The sequence below is a fragment of the Haliotis rubra genome, unplaced genomic scaffold, assembly GCF_003918875.1.
Source record: "Haliotis rubra isolate DU_JTF1 unplaced genomic scaffold, ASM391887v1 Scf58, whole genome shotgun sequence".
Classification (NCBI taxonomy): domain Eukaryota; kingdom Metazoa; phylum Mollusca; class Gastropoda; order Lepetellida; family Haliotidae; genus Haliotis; species Haliotis rubra.
This window is the reverse complement of record NW_025767279.1, coordinates 2102249-2118922: the sequence shown is the minus strand read 5'-3', so window position 1 is coordinate 2118922 and position 16674 is coordinate 2102249. Positions and strand designations below refer to the sequence as shown.

Sequence of the window (16674 nt, the reverse complement as noted above, 5' to 3'; positions counted from 1 at the left end):
GGTTTACTGCTCTTGCTCGAATATTGCAAATGAGGGTAAAATGAAAGACTTGTGATATACACCCTGTACCCATTTAGCTTTGCTCCAGAGTTCCAAGTCAAACTGGAGATGTGCGAGTGTTTTAAGGTTCAGACTATTTGCAAACAACTTTATTCAGCTCCAGGTATTAGAACATGCACATATAATCGCTTAACTCAATTTGTTGTGAAGTGGTCCGTGGAAGGTTCCGATTCCCAGCCGCATTGTACCAAAAGAGGTTATAATATGGTACTTGTTGGTCCCTGCTTGGCATTTATGGGTTCATATGAGCTAAATATTCTTAAGTGTGACCTTAAATAACTTGCATATTCACAAACAAGTTTATTCAACCCCAGATCTTAGACCATGCACCCACATTCGCAAAATAACTTTATATAACTAGTTACTGGTTTGGTTAAATAACCTTTGTTAGGAATATTGGGATTGATTGTCACCCTATCGTCAATGTCAACAAGTTTTCGAAGGCATGCTGGAAAATCGGTCCATGTGGTGTTTAAATAACAAGAGTGAGGTAAGTTATGTACCACTTAAAGAATTTTCCCTGCAAAATCACGTATGGGTGCACCAGAAATGGGCTCCACGCATTCTACCCATGTGGGGAATCGAACCTGGGTCTTCAGCGTGACGAGTGAATGCTTTAACCACTAGGCTACACCACCGCCCAATAAATCGAAAAAAGAAAGAGAATGATTAGATAAGTTATGGCTATACTGCATAAAAAAAGCCTTGGGGACGATTGTAATTTGTCTGCTACATCTGTTTATTATAATGAACACTTCGTCAATCTATGATTAAACAATATAATCTCACCTGGAGATGTATTTGTAACTAACAATTATTTGGTCAGTTTTCAAAACCTATGTCTTGATTTACAGAACTGTAACTGGAAATTGACCACAGTTGTTTGACGTTGACAGTTCTCACAAGGTACACTATTTGTAATGCTCTAAAAACTTCTGGAAGAACTGCCGCGCTTGGCTGCTGGAGAGTCGAACCTCTGGATCGATGTTCCAACACTTTACAATCAGTATGTGCCATTGCTCTGGGGGTTTACAGTTGATGGACATGGAGGGTCGGAGGCCCTTCTCAATCGCTCGCTCGAACGTGGTGAACAGCTGGCCCTTGATGTGGTTGGCCGCGTCCTGGCCGTACCACATCTCCCACGTGATGATGCCGAAACTGTACATGTCCGCCTTGACGTCATAGCGACCCTTCTGTAGAAGCACTTCCGGTGCCATATACACTGGACTTCCGGCGATTGTGCCTGATATGTCGTGAACACGTTTGGCCAGTCCCACGTCCGTTAATTTAACCACGTCGTCTGCGTCGAGCTGTAAATAAAGCAAATCTTTATTAGAATTGTGGTCATATGCTGAAGGCAAAGAGTCCGTGGGTTTTGTTAAGGCCGGTTTGAGAAAGGAGTTCATTTATGTCATGCCATACCATCATAATAGAGACGGAAAGTGGTCGCAAACTGTCAGACTTTAGCAGGGCATGACTGAATGTACCGTGTATTGTTGGCAAAAATCTGAAAAATGACGCACAGTTCAAAATTGATGCCATGGTTTGTTAACATCTCACTATCATATGGCATAATATCTGAGTTTGAATCGCAGAAAACAAACAAAAGAATGGATTTCAGTCCATGATTATATTTCTGACTGCCTGAGAAACCCCTTTGCACAGCCAATTGTGGCACCTTATAGGACACTCCCCTTTTCAAAGCCTGACCTCGTCAGTTGCCTCTTACTACACGCATGGATTGCTGAAGACCAATTCTAACCCGGATCATCACGGGTGTGCTGAGTTTCTAACTTTACCAGTATATTATCCGGCTTCATGTCCCGATGGACGAGGCCCTTCTTGTGGAGGTACTTGCGACCACAGAGTATCTGTTCTATGAACACAGCTACCGTCTTCATTGCTTCTATCTGGGGCTTCTGTGTCCGCCTCGTATTTAGAGGGGCTTCGGGCTTCTTTTTCCTACAAACTTGGCCATGAGCGTTTTGGGGCAGTATTCGAGGACCATGACCACTTCATTTTCACGACCACTGACCTGTCTGGACGCCCCATATGTAGTAGGTCACTACGTTTCGGTCATTTCAAATCCTGTAAATAGATATTTCATGCATATAATAACAATTTTAAAAAGCAGAACTGAAGCAAGTAAAGGTCTCTTGTAGTCACGTGACCTGCTACTAATGCGTCGTGTCAGGTGGATGTCAGTTGGGAGAATTTGGATGAATATACAGGGACACAATTATTTTTCATAAAACCACGAGCACAAACCCAGGAAATCACCAATCGGGGTTATACGAATCTACGATCATTGGTTCCTTTGTACCTGTAAAGGGACGCAACCCAGAATAGCGAATATGTTCCTCAGAGGCTTGTTTGTTATATTACGCCGCACTCAGCAATATTACACGTGTCAGCGGGCTAAAGTAACGGAGTCTGGACCAGAAATTCCAGTGATCAACAGCATGAGCATCGATATACTGCGTTACGATGACATGACGTGTCAACTTAAGTCAGCGAATCCTGACCACCCGATTCCGTTTTGCACATGACACTAAACGCTAAGGTCATTATTCAAAGTTTTTGAAACAATGACTTCATTGCTCACCACCAACCAACAGTGGAAGAAACGTTTCTTTTAATGCAGATTTTGTTGAAGATGAAGTCATTTGAACACTGAGAGGTCTTTCCCATGTTCATCCTTGATAACCAAGTCGAAATCTTGATTGGATTACTGACAAAATGAGATTTCATCTTGCTTCGTGGTATTTCGTCCTTCCATCTATCCAGACAGTGTTTTAAGCATCTGTGACATCGCTGAAATCTTCAGAACACTGTGTGCATCAATATATAGACATGGATGATAGGCAAACTGTGAGGAAAAACACAACTAAATTGAACATTTCTTCAAATGTTTATTCTGTACAAATGTAAGTTTTGAAGGTGTATAGTACTGATTGTACATTATGTAAATGTATGTGAACCGGAGGATGAATTGTCTGTTTGACTTGTACATAAATTGAATAGCAAAACAGTCAGTCGCTTGTGTTTATTGTGACATAAAAGCAGCAATGATGCCATCTTCAATTAGCCTCTGGGTGAAACCAGAGTGAAAAGCCAAGGTTTGGTTTACTGCTCTTGCTCGAATATTGCAAATGAGGGTAAAATGAAAGACTTGTGATATACACCCTGTACCCATTTAGCTTTGCTCCAGAGTTCCAAGTCAAACTGGAGATGTGCGAGTGTTTTAAGGTTCAGACTATTTGCAAACAACTTTATTCAGCTCCAGGTATTAGAACATGCACATATAATCGCTTAACTCAATTTGTTGTGAAGTGGTCCGTGGAAGGTTCCGATTCCCAGCCGCATTGTACCAAAAGAGGTTATAATATGGTACTTGTTGGTCCCTGCTTGGCATTTATGGGTTCATATGAGCTAAATATTCTTAAGTGTGACCTTAAATAACTTGCATATTCACAAACAAGTTTATTCAACCCCAGATCTTAGACCATGCACCCACATTCGCAAATAACTTTATATAACTAGTTACTGGTTTGGTTAAATAACCTTTTGTTAGGAATATTGGGATTGATTGTCACCCTATCGTCAATGTCAACAAGTTTTCGAAGGCATGCTGGAAAATCGGTCCATGTGGTGTTTAAATAACAAGAGTGAGGTAAGTTATGTACCACTTAAAGAATTTTCCCTGCAAAATCACGTATGGGTGCACCAGAAATGGGCTCCACGCATTCTACCCATGTGGGGAATCGAACCTGGGTCTTCAGCGTGACGAGTGAATGCTTTAACCACTAGGCTACACCACCGCCCAATAAATCGAAAAAAGAAAGAGAATGATTAGATAAGTTATGGCTATACTGCATAAAAAAAGCCTTGGGGACGATTGTAATTTGTCTGCTACATCTGTTTATTATAATGAACACTTCGTCAATCTATGATTAAACAATATAATCTCACCTGGAGATGTATTTGTAACTAACAATTATTTGGTCAGTTTCAAAACCTATGTCTTGATTTACAGAACTGTAACTGGAAATTGACCACAGTTGTTTGACGTTGACAGTTCTCACAAGGTACACTATTTGTAATGCTCTAAAAACTTCTGGAAGAACTGCCGCGCTTGGCTGCTGGAGAGTCGAACCTCTGGATCGATGTTCCAACACTTTACAATCAGTATGTGCCATTGCTCTGGGGGTTTACAGTTGATGGACATGGAGGGTCGGAGGCCCTTCTCAATCGCTCGCTCGAACGTGGTGAACAGCTGGCCCTTGATGTGGTTGGCCGCGTCCTGGCCGTACCACATCTCCCACGTGATGATGCCGAAACTGTACATGTCCGCCTTGACGTCATAGCGACCCTTCTGTAGAAGCACTTCCGGTGCCATATACACTGGACTTCCGGCGATTGTGCCTGATATGTCGTGAACACGTTTGGCCAGTCCCACGTCCGTTAATTTAACCACGTCGTCTGCGTCGAGCTGTAAATAAAGCAAATCTTTATTAGAATTGTGGTCATATGCTGAAGGCAAAGAGTCCGTGGGTTTTGTTAAGGCCGGTTTGAAAAGGAGTTCATTTATGTCATGCCATACCATCATAATAGAGACGGAAAGTGGTCGCAAACTGTCAGACTTTAGCAGGGCATGACTGAATGTACCGTGTATTGTTGGCAAAAATCTGAAAAATGACGCACAGTTCAAAATTGATGCCATGGTTTGTTAACATCTCACTATCATATGGCATAATATCTGAGTTTGAATCGCAGAAAACAAACAAAGAATGGATTTCAGTCCATGATTATATTTCTGACTGCCTGAGAAACCCCCCTTTGCACAGCCAATTGTGGCACCTTATAGGACACTCCCCTTTTCAAAGCCTGACCTCGTCAGTTGCCTCTTACTACACGCATGGATTGCTGAAGACCAATTCTAACCCGGATCATCACGGGTGTGCTGAGACACAACTTTACCAGTATATTATCCGGCTTCATGTCCCGATGGACGAGGCCCTTCTTGTGGAGGTACTCCAGACCACAGAGTATCTGTTCTGCGAACACAGCTACCGTCTTCATTGCTTCTATCTGGGCTTCTGTGTCCGCCTCGTATTTAGAGGGGCTTCGGGCTTCTTTTCCTACAAACTTGGCCATGAGCGTTTTGGGGCAGTATTCGAGGACCATGACCCACTTCATTTCACGACCACTGACCTGTCTGGACGCCCCATAGTAGGTCACTACGTTTCGGTGTTTCAAATCCCTGTAAATAGATATTTCATGCATATAATAACAATTTTAAAGCAGAACTGAAGCAAGTAAGGTCTCTTGTAGTCACGTGACCTGCTACTAATGCGTCGTGTCAGGTGGATGTCAGTTAGAGCCCGGATGAATACAGGACACAATTATTTTCGCAAAACCCACGAGCACAAACCCAGGAACACAATCGGGGTTATACGAATCCACGATCATTGGTTCCTTGTACGCCCAAGGGACGCAACCCAGAATAGCGAATAGTTCCTCAGAGGCTTGTTTGTTATATTACGCCGCACTCAGCAATATTACACGTGTCAGCGGGCTAAAAGTAATCGAGTCTGGACCAGAAATTCCAGTGATCAACAGCATGAGCATCGATATACTGCGTTACGATGACATGACGTGTCAACCAAGTCAGCGAATCTGACCACCCGATTCCGTTAGTCGCCTGGATTGCTGAAGACCAATTCGCGGACTGGCCGATCCGTGTCCCAGCATTTTAGGAGTGAGTGAGTGAGTTGGGGTTTACGTCGCCTTTAGCAATATTCCAGCAATATCACGACGGGGGACACCAGAAATGGGCTTCACACATTGTGCCCATGTGTGGAATCGAACCCGGGTCTTCGGCGTGACGAGCCAACGCTTTAACCATTAGGCTACCCCACCGCCCCAGCACTTTTGGACATTGGTATCGGAAACTGAACATTTGTGGGTTACTGGAGGGGTTACACATTCCTTCTAAACACTTTAGGAAACCCGACACACCATGCCAGAGCTTTTACACATGGAACAAGGATTCGTTGTGTTGTTATTTTTGTTGTTTGTTGTTTAAGGCGGCTGTCAGCAAAATATATGACTGTGGTCATACATGTGACATCACGAGCATCGATTAACCTGAATGAATCAAGTCCCACCACCCGATCCTGTTAGTCCCCTCTGGGGCGTAGGGGTAGCCAAGTGGTTAAAGCGTTCGCTCGTCACGCCACAGGCCTGGGATTCGATTCCCCACATGGGTACAATGTGTGAAGCCCATTTCTGGTGTCCCCCACAGTGATATTGCTGGAATATTGCTAAAAGCGGCGTAAAACTAAACTCATTCAGTCAGTTCGGCTCACGACACATACGGTTAAATTGACCTCGTAGGCGTTGACCTTCACCTTAGCGTATTGTCCTCGAGCAGCACGTCCGTAACGTTGGTGATGTCCAGAGGTTCCTTGCAGACCTTGAGAGCAACTGGGATGTCGCCGTCGGCTGTGACGAGGCGCGAGTAGTAGACGTTGGCGAAGCTCCCTCGACCAATGGGGATTTCCGTCGCATTCTTATTAAGTTCTGCGAAACCATAATTGAACTTCATGAGTTTCCTGGCGAAGAACATGTCCAGATAGCCTTGCAGGTCCTCAGCTTCTTCGATGAATTTAGGGTACATATTCATGAGATTAGCCTGACCGTGGTCAACTTCTCTGGTCAGTGATGTCATTAACTGGCGGTCAGCTCGTAGAAACTCTGGGAGCATCTTTCCAATCTGAAACGACCAATAAATAAGTAAACAATCCAACCAACAAATGTCACAAATAACATTAAACAGCATTATAAAACTCTTACCGATGTACACCTAAACTGGTATAAACTTTTGGCTTACTCCGCTTTGAACAGTATTTGAGTTCGCCTTCAGCAATATGACCGCAGGGAACACCAAAAATAGGCTTTACACACTATACCCATGTGGAAAATCCGAACCGGGTCCTCGGCGAAACGAGCGAGTGCCTTAACCAGCAGGCTACCAAGCCACCCCATTTCCAGATCAACCCGTGAAGATCAGGTTTGAATTGGTCTTCTGCATCCCATACTGATACGTGAGTGAGTGGGTTTAGTCAACACTTAACCAAGAACGGGTAATCTAAACCATAACATCGGTTCCATTTGCCCACTTCCTAACAGGCAATATGTATTCTTACTCTGTCAATGTTCTTGGCAAAACGCTCAAAGAACTTCTCCACCGCCGACGTAACGTTCTTCTCTGTCAGTCCGTCCAGGAACATCTTCGAAGCGTCCTGCATGACCTGTGGGGCGTTGCTGGAGCTGTAGGTCTTGAAAAGCGCTCGAACTTTATTGGCTCTGGTGTCTAAAGAGAAGGAACTCCCAACCGCAGTTCCTAAACTCATGAAACCCTCTGTTTTACCCCCAGTCTTCTTATCTGCTTTCTTCCATACTTTCGTGATCGGGGCCCGGGTTCTGAGGGAATTGTGGAGATCTACCATTGTCTTCACGTCTTCGCCAAGAAACACTCCTGAAAATATGAGATGGATATTGGTATTGGCGGATGCCTTGGTATAGGATATCTCATAAAATAGCAGGTTATCTTAACAAGACACAGTATTTTTCAACGATGACAGCGAACTCAAATACAGGATATCATAGCAAAATACATTGGAAAGCTTTGCACAACACGGGACACCTAAACAAAACACAGGTGATCTGAAATCATCCCACGGGATATCTTTAGCAAGTAATAGGATACCCAGACAAACAGTAACCCTTGGCAAACCACAGGGTACCTGAACAAAACACAGGATACCTGAACAAAACACAGGTGATCTGAACAAAAGACAGGTGATCTGAACAAAACACAGGTGATCTGCAAACATCCCACGGGATATCTTTAGCAAGTCATAGGGTACCTAGACAAACAGTAACCCTTGGCAAAACACAGGGTACCTGAACAAAACACAGGGTACCTGAAAAAAACACAGGATACCTGAACAAAACACAGGTGATCTGAAAACATCCCACGGGATATCTTTAGCAAGTCATAGGATACTTTTTTTTTCTTTTTTCTTTTTTTTCTTTTTTATTCCATTTCAAGTCTCACATAAAATACATATGGCAAAGAGGACAACTAAATATATATGTATATAGCTTCAGTGATGTTTTGCAAGGTTCTATATGACATAAAAGACAGTATTGCAAACATATACACACACGCGCACACATACATGTATACATATACATACATATGCACATACATACACGCATGTATACATATATATAAATATAACATCATGAGATTACAACAATGATATAGATACATAAGATGTCATTAAAGTTTCTGTGGAGGGAGTATGAAAATGGAGGGGTAAAGTTGAATAGTATGGTTGTAGTGAGTAGGGTCTGGAGGTTTCAGCTGATATTATAAGTAGAATTTAATGTTTAGCACATAGTAAGGTATATAAATGTTTCCATTTCCTTATAAAGGGATCTAAGCTATTGTTTTTCCTAGCTATATATTTTTCAGTTGTATATATATCTTTTAATAACTTAAAAAATCCCTCAAGGGAAAGTGTTTGTTGTTTTATACTTGAAACATAAATGAATCTTTTGGCAAGAAGTATAATATGGTTTAGAATTTTATTGTTTGAGAACATTCCAAACATGATAGTGAATTTTGTAAGTGTGACATCACACTGGAGATGGGCATTTAGAAATTGTTCTACTTTTCGCCAAAAGTTTTTAACTAAATCACAGTAAAAAAATACATGCAATATGTCTTCTGAGGTATTTTTACAAAAAGTACAAGTATCATTATCAACTAGCTTCATCTTCAATAGTTCTTTCTTTGTATAGATTATTCTGTAAATAAATCTGTACTGAAAATCTAACAGCTTACAATCATTTGTGCATTTCCTGTAATATCTGAATACATTACTCCACATTATATCCTGCTGAAAGACAGTTTTCCAATACTCTAGTACTTTAGGGGTATTGTTGTTCTTAATCAATATATCGTAGAATATCCTTGAACCTTTAATATTTGAGATCATATCTAGGTAAACTCTATTAATGTTTAATTGATTTAAGCAGAGAGTTCTGTTTCCTACAAGTTGTCTCCAGTTCATTGGAATGTTATTTAACAAATGATGATAGTCTAAGAAGGTCCCGCTTATTTTGTACCTCTGTTTTACATCTTCAAAACTGAGAAATCCATTTTCATTACAAATATCGCTGACATAATGTATACCGCACTTAAACCAATTTCTTATCATGTATGAAGATTTAAAGAAATGGTTAAACCAGAGTGGCTGAGCTAAGATTTGGTCTAAGTCATCGCTGTCAAAGGTGTGTTTTTTATAAAATATTCTCCATGCAGATAAAACATCTCTCCAATAGGGATTATCTTTTGCCAGGTAAGCAATCAACAACATTAGAACCTAGAAAGTACAGTTGACTTAAGGGAAAAATGCTATTAAAATTTGAAGTTTTCTGTAAGTGACATTTCAGTGATGATAATTTCGAAGCGTTAATGAAACATTCAATGTCAATCATTCTGAGGCCTCCATCTTCCTAAGTTCTACTGATATTAGACCTTTTAATCTTATCATTTTTATTATTCCATATGAATCTATAGATTATTTTATTGAGTTCATCGATGAATGTTTTTGGCGGGTTAGGAAGTGGTGAGAAAATATGTACTAGAGTAGAAATTGCTAGAATTTTGATAACAGTGATTTTCCCGATTAGAGTCAGGTTTCTTCTTCGCCAACTAGCAAGTAATCTATTAATATGTTCTAGGCGTTTTCTGGTGTTAATTACCCAAAGGTCTTTAAGAGAAGCATTAAGTGTTATTCCTAAGATTTCAAAGTCTCCACTGTGCCAGTCAAGATAGGAGTCATTGGCTAAAGTTATATTACTACCTGTCATTGAGCCTATCCAGATAGCTTTTGTCTTGTTTAAGTTCATTTTGAGTCCAGACATTTGATAGAATTTATTCAGTGTTTCAATTGCAACACTAAGACTTGTTTCAGATCCATCTAGAAATAGCCGTGTATCGTCCGCATATTGTCCGAGCTTCTGTTCTGTATCATTAAGTGTTATACCCTTTATATTCGGATTCGACCTTATCATAATACCTAATATTTCAACAGCAAGGATAAATAAATACGGTGAGACTGGATCTCCCTGTCTACACCCTCGTTCCTTGTGGAAAAAGGAGGAGATGTGCCCGTTTTGTATCACAGCTGCTGTATTATTACCGGTTAGAATTTGAATCCATTTGATAATATTGGGCCCAAACCCAAACGCTTTCATTGCCTGTATTATAAATGTTTTGGAGATAGTGTCAAAGGCTTTTTCAAAATCCTTCTTGTTTCAAAGACAATATCATATAGAAGTCTTATATTTTCACTCATACATCTCCCAGGTATAAAACCTGTTTGATTTTCATGTACAATTGTATCTAATATTGAATTTAAACCTGTTTGCAATACATGTGCTTATTATTTTGTAAAGGGAATTTAGTAATGAAATAGGTCGCCAGTTCTTTAGGAATTTTCTGTCTCTATTTGGTTTAGGTAAACAAGTAATAATTCCCCTGTTCATTGTATTAGTTAATTCATTATTTGTAAAGGTTTCTTTTATAAATCTGTAAACCCAATGGCTTACATCTTTCCAAAAGAACTTAAAGAATTCAATGGGGTAGCCATCAATTCCTGGGCTTTTATCATTCTTCATGGATAAAACAGCCTTATTTATTTCTTCTAAGCTAATTTCTTTTTTCCAAATCCTCAAATTCTTTTTTAGTTATCTTTGGAGTGTTAATAGAACTTAAATCAATATCATTTTGATCCTCATGTTGGTGAATATCTCTATACAAATTACTGTAAAATTGTTTCAGTTCGTCTAAAATACCACTACCATCAGTTATCAGATCGCCATTATCTTTCATAACACTTCCTATAAGCTTACTGGTAAAATTTCTGTTTTCCAGATGACAAAAATAGCTGGTGGGTTTTTCTCCTTCTTCATACCATTTTGTTCTTTTTAGAAATTGAGTTCTTCTTACATCTTCCTCATTAATATGCTCCAAAAGTGTTTTCTTAGTAGCTAATTCTGCTAAATATTCTTCATTTAAATTGTTAAAGTAGCTTCTTATATTTTCTTCAAGAATTTGTATTGATTCTTCAAGATCCTTTCTGTTTTTTTCTCTATTTATCTTAATGTATGTAGAAAATGAAATGTTTTTTCCTCTCAAATTCATTAAGAAAGTTTCTAGAAATAAAGATTCAGATATTATCAATTCCTGCGTTCCGTCTTTTATAAAGTTGTTCGATTCGTCTTCATATTGTCAATATTTTTTGCATATTCGAGTAGAGTATCATGTAATATATTTTTGACAATTTTTATATATTCTTCGTTGTGTAAGAGTGAGGTGTTAAATTTCCAATAACCACGGCCTCTTTCATTACTTAATTTATTTGAAAGTGATAGTATAATTGGGGAATGGTCTGACTTATAGCCTGGGACAATATCAGTTTCATAAGATATATTGAATAAGTCCTGAGAGACTAGGAAAAAATCAAGTCTTGCTTGCTGCTTAGGGTTTCTCTTCCACCATGTAAATTTCTTACATCCACTGTTTTGTTCTCTCCAAATGTCTAACAGATCTAATTCTTCAATCTTTTCCAGAACAGTATTTCTTGCATGGGGATTGTTTATGTTCTTGTAGTGTTCAAGATCCACCGAAGGATTAAGCACCAGATTCCAGTCACCACATATAATAATTGATTCATTTCCAAATTCCATGATATCATCAAATAATTTAGTAAAGAAGTTAGGTTCATCCTTATTTGGGCCATACAGGTTAGTTAGGGTAATATTCAGTCCTTCCATTGTTATGTCAGTTATTATGAAATTGCCATTTTCATCAATAAGGGATTTATTAACCTTGATTTCAATGTTGTTATTAAACAGAATTGCTACACCTCTTGAGTTAGTTTTAAACGGGGCGATAATACAGTTTAACCCCAATTCATTTTTCATAATATCGGGGCGGTGGGGTAGCCTAGTGGTTAAAGCGTTGGCTCGTCACGCCGAAGACCCGGGTACGAATCCCCACATGGGTACAATGTGTGAAGCCTATTTCTGGTGTCCCCCGCCGTGATGTTGCTGGAATATTGCTAAAAGCGGCGTAAAACCAAACTCAATCAGTCAGTCAGTTTTCATAATATCTCTATCTTTTTCTGAAATATGTATATCTTGGAGGCAGATAATTGAGTATTTCTTTCTTTTCCATATTCTCATAATCTCTTGCCTTTTATTTCTTTCTGCTAACCCTCTGCAATTAGCTGATACTATTTTTATCCTATCCAGATCCATTGTAGTTGTAATTATTGCAGTAAGTCATAGGATACTTAGACAAACAGTGACCCTTGGCAAAACACAGGGTACCTGAACAAAACACAGGATACCTGAACAAAACAAAGGGTACCTGAACAAAACACAGGATACCTAAACAAAACACAGGATACCTGAACAAAACACAGGATACCTGAACAAAACACAGGGAACAAAACACAGGATACCTGAACAAAACACAGGATACCTGAACAAAGCACAGGTGATCTGAACAAAACACAGGATACCTAAACAAAACACAGGATACCTGAACAAAACACAGGATACCTGAACAAAACACAGGTGATCTGAACAAAACACAGGATACCTAAACAAAACACAGGATACCTGAACAAAACACAGGATACCTGAACAAAGCACAGGATACCTGAACAAAACACAGGTGATCTGAACAAAACACAGGATACCTAAACAAAACACAGGATACCTGAACAAAACACAGGTGATCTGAACAAAACACAGGATACCTAAACAAAACACAGGATACCTGAACAAAACACAGGTGATCTGAAAACATCCCACGGGATATCTTTAGCAAGTCATAGGATACCTAGACAAACAGTAACCCTTGGCAAAACACAGGGTACCTGAACAAAACACAGGGTACCTGAACAAAACATAGGATACCTAAACAAAACACAGGATACCTGAACAAAACACAGGTGATCTGAAAACATCCCACGGGATATCTTTAGCAAGTCATAGGATACCTAGACAAACAGTAACCCTTGGCAAAACACAGGGTACCTGAACAAAACACAGGGTACCTGAACAAAACACAGGTGATCTGAACAACATCCCACGGGATATCTTTAGCAAGTCATAGGATACCTAGACAAACAGTAACCCTTGGCAAAACACAGGGTACCTGAACACATTACGGGATACCTAAACAAAATAATGGATGCCATAACAAAATACCGTTATCTCTCATTTTAATATAGATGATTAAATTGAATGCCACAGTCGAACTACCCTCTGCAAATAGTGTAGTCCGGATCTAACTACTCCGTGACTGACGGGGTTCGATATCCTCCAGTCACCCAGAGACAGCTCACTCTATCCTCATGGTCGCCTCGTACAACAACCACAGGTCACAACAGGGACCATCTTGGTGCGTCTTTGGGTCTGACACGGCAGAGTTATCGAAACCCCGCCCTTTCGTCCTCCGGGCAGAGGCTCAGTCCACGATACGATGGGGAAAAAAACGTCATCAGAGTCAGACACCAAGTCGCACCGCTTTGAATAACACACAGTATGCATTTAGTATTGCAAGCTCACCTTGGTATAAAACACGAGCATTGACATGACAGCAGGCAAGGAAACAACAAGTACCATATTCTAACGTCTTTTGTATCACAGGTCATACACACTAAGCATTTAGTATTGCACTTTCCAGTGGTACAACGCCATCTTGAAACGGACGAGTTATTCAGTTATTGAAGGGCGTTTCAGTTTGTCAAACTAAGTATTTAGAGTTAACCCAAGATTCAAACTGAACTAAGGGGTGTTTCTCAGACAATGGATCTACCCGCGCCCCGCGACATCGAGTGAGTGAGTTGCGTCTATCGCCGCTTTAAACAGTATTATAGCTATGTCACTGTGCGTTACTAACATTTAACTGTGCAGCTCCATGTCACCCGTGAAGATCCGGGTTAGAATTGGTCTTCAGCAAACCATGCTTGCCGTTAGAGGCAACTAACGTCACTGGGTGGTCAGGCTCGCTGACTTGGTTGGCATATGTGTAGATCCATTGTCTGAGAAACATCCCTTAGTTAAGTTTGAATCTTGGGTTTGTCCATTTCAATTTCTACCTGATGCTGATTCTTGCGCTGTCAGACCCATACAAATGGGTTTCATCATGATGGTATACAACTAGAACTTGCCACTCTAAATACTTAATTTGACATATGTCATGTTATACTAATTGTGTCGATGCTCATACTGTTGATCACAGGATTGTCTGGTCTAAACTCGATTATTTACAGACTGGAATATTGCCGGGTGCGGCGTAAACAACAAAAACAAAGTATAACATTCGCTACCTTCAATCTGTTTGGCCTGGTCTTCAAACAGTTCCACATCCTGCTTGAACTTCTTGATGATGCTGGTCCTGACGTTGTCCACGACGTTCCTGCTGCGGTCCCACTTGTCCACGATGTCTTGGACTCGACTAGATATCCGGGTGGACGCCTCAGCTGCAACCTTCCTCCAGTTGTCAGGGCGTGGACAGAGGTCGGAATTCCACACCACCAGGTCCCGTCGGTTGTTGGTGTTCAACAACTGGAATAACAACATGGACCCTGCCGTAACGGTAACTCCGTTCAGATATTATAGGGTAACTTTAACCCTGTTCATGAAGATGATAACATGATCCTTTATAAGATTGGTAATACTGATTCTGCTTATCAGGGTACCTTGTTTGTTTAGACAGTAGAATGAAACTCTTTACAAGGACGGTAACATTAACACTGTTATAGATGGTAGCATTAGTCTTGTTGATTAGGAAAGTAATACTGGTCCTGCTTATACTGATAGTAAACTGGTCCTGCTTATACAGATAGTAAGACTGGTCCTGCTTATACTGATAGTAAATTGGTCCTGCTTATACAGATAGTAAGACTGGTCCTGCTTATACAGATAGTAAGACTGATCCTCCTTATACTGATAGTAAATTGGTCCTGCTTATACAGATAGTAAGACTGGTCCTGCTTATACAGATAGTAAGACTGATCCTCCTTATACAGATAGTAAACTGGTCCTGCTTATACAGATAGTAAGACTGATCCTCCTTATACAGATAGTAAACTGGTCCTGCTTATACAGATAGTAAGACTGGTCCTGCTTATACAGATAGTAAGACTGATCCTCCTTATACAGATAGTAAACTGGTCCTGCTTATACAGATAGTAAGACTGGTCCTGCTTATACAGATAGTAAACTGGTCCTGCTTATACAGATAGTAAGACTGGTCCTGCTTATACAGATAGTAAGACTGGTCCTCCTTATACAGATAGTAAACTGGTCCTGCTTATACAGATAGTAAGACTGGTCCTGCTTATACAGATAGTAAACTAGTCCTGCTTATACTGATAGTAAACTGGTCCTGCTTATACAGATAGTAAGACTGATCCTCCTTATACAGATAGTAAACTGGTCCTGCTTATTCAGAAAGTAAACTGGTCCTCCTTATACAGATAGTAAACTGGTCCTGCTTATACAGATAGTAAGAGTGATCCTCCTTATACAGATAGTAAACTAGTCCTGCTTATACAGATAGTAAACTGGTCCTGCTTATACATATAGTAAGACTGGTCCTGCTTATACAGATAGTAAACTAGTCCTGCTTATACAGATAGTAAACTGGTCCTGCTTATACATATAGTAAGACTGGTCCTGCTTATACAGATAGTAAACTAGTCCTGCTTATACAGATAGTAAACTAGTCCTGCTTATACAGATAGTAAACTGGTCCTGCTTATACAGATAGTAAGACTGATCCTCCTTATACAGATAGTAAGACTGATCCTGCTTATACAGATAGTAAGACTGATCCTCCTTATACAGATGGTAAGACTGATCCTCCTTATACAGATAGTAAACTGGTCCTGCTTATACAGATAGTAAGACTGATCCTCCTTATACAGATAGTAAGACAGATCCTGCTTATACAGATAGTAAGACTGATCCTCCTTATACAGATAGTAAACTGGTCCTGCTTATACAGATAGTAAACTGGTCCTGCTTATACAGATAGTAAGACTGGTCCTGCTTATACAGATGGTAAGACTGGTCCTGCTTATACAGATAATAAGACTTGTCCTGCTTATACAGATAGTAAACTAGTCCTGCTTATACTGATAGTAAACTGGTCCTGCTTATACAGATAGTAAGACTGATCCTCCTTATACAGATAGTAAACTGGTCCTCCTTATACAGATAGTAAGACTGATCCTCCTTATACAGATAGTAAGACTGGTCCTGCTTATACTGATAGTAAACTGGTCCTGCTTATACAGATAGTAAACTGGTCCTGCTTATACAGATAGTAAGACTGGTCCTGCTTATACAGATAGTAAACTGGTCCTGCTTATACTGATGGTAAACTGATCCTGTTTATACTGATAGTAAACTGGTCCTGCTTATACAGATGGTAAGACTGGTCCTGCT

At 40.1% G+C, this 16674-nt stretch overlaps 2 protein-coding genes and 1 long non-coding RNA gene across 4 annotated transcripts in view; 1 reads left to right on the top strand and 2 right to left on the bottom strand.

Moving 5' to 3' along the window:
• Positions 1–134: 134 nt before the first annotated feature.
• On the bottom strand, positions 135–1961 carry LOC124254700 (putative serine/threonine-protein kinase PRKY). Its single transcript, XM_046688546.1, has 2 exons — positions 1860–1961; positions 135–1370 (listed from the first exon to the last, which is right to left on the bottom strand). Exons 1-2 carry the CDS (start codon positions 1959–1961, stop codon positions 972–974), a joined length of 501 nt encoding a protein of 166 aa, XP_046544502.1. The 3' UTR covers positions 135–971.
• A 994-nt stretch (positions 1962–2955) lies between these two features.
• Positions 2956–16674, bottom strand: part of LOC124254682 (dual serine/threonine and tyrosine protein kinase-like) — a 55126-nt gene continuing 41407 nt past the window's right edge. The window contains exons 8-12 of the mRNA XM_046688530.1: positions 14550–14787; positions 7272–7603; positions 6474–6838; positions 5041–5323; positions 2956–4552 (exon numbers count right to left, since the gene is read on the bottom strand). Of these exons, the coding sequence (XP_046544486.1) occupies positions 4154–4552; positions 5041–5323; positions 6474–6838; positions 7272–7603; positions 14550–14787 (1617 nt within the window). The 3' untranslated portion in view covers positions 2956–4153. The remainder of the gene's footprint in view (positions 4553–5040; positions 5324–6473; positions 6839–7271; positions 7604–14549; positions 14788–16674) is intronic.
• On the top strand, positions 13009–13397 carry LOC124254685. 2 transcript variants are annotated; one of them, XR_006892522.1, is made up of 3 exons: positions 13009–13166; positions 13247–13286; positions 13368–13397. It is a non-coding gene; the product is annotated as an uncharacterized LOC124254685 (long non-coding RNA). The 2 variants fall into 2 exon arrangements; XR_006892523.1 differs by having other exon boundaries at positions 13161–13286.

What these genes read in the sequence shown, in the direction of transcription:
- LOC124254700 (XM_046688546.1), bottom strand. Translation starts at nt 1,961, where the DNA reads ATGAAGACGGTAGCTGTGTTCATAGAACAGATACTCTGTGGTCGCAAG. An exon ending in TGAAGCCGGATAATATACTG is followed by an intron (nt 1,371 to 1,859) that starts GTAAAGTTAGAA and finishes CTTTATTTACAG; the next exon opens with CTCGACGCAGACGACGTGGT.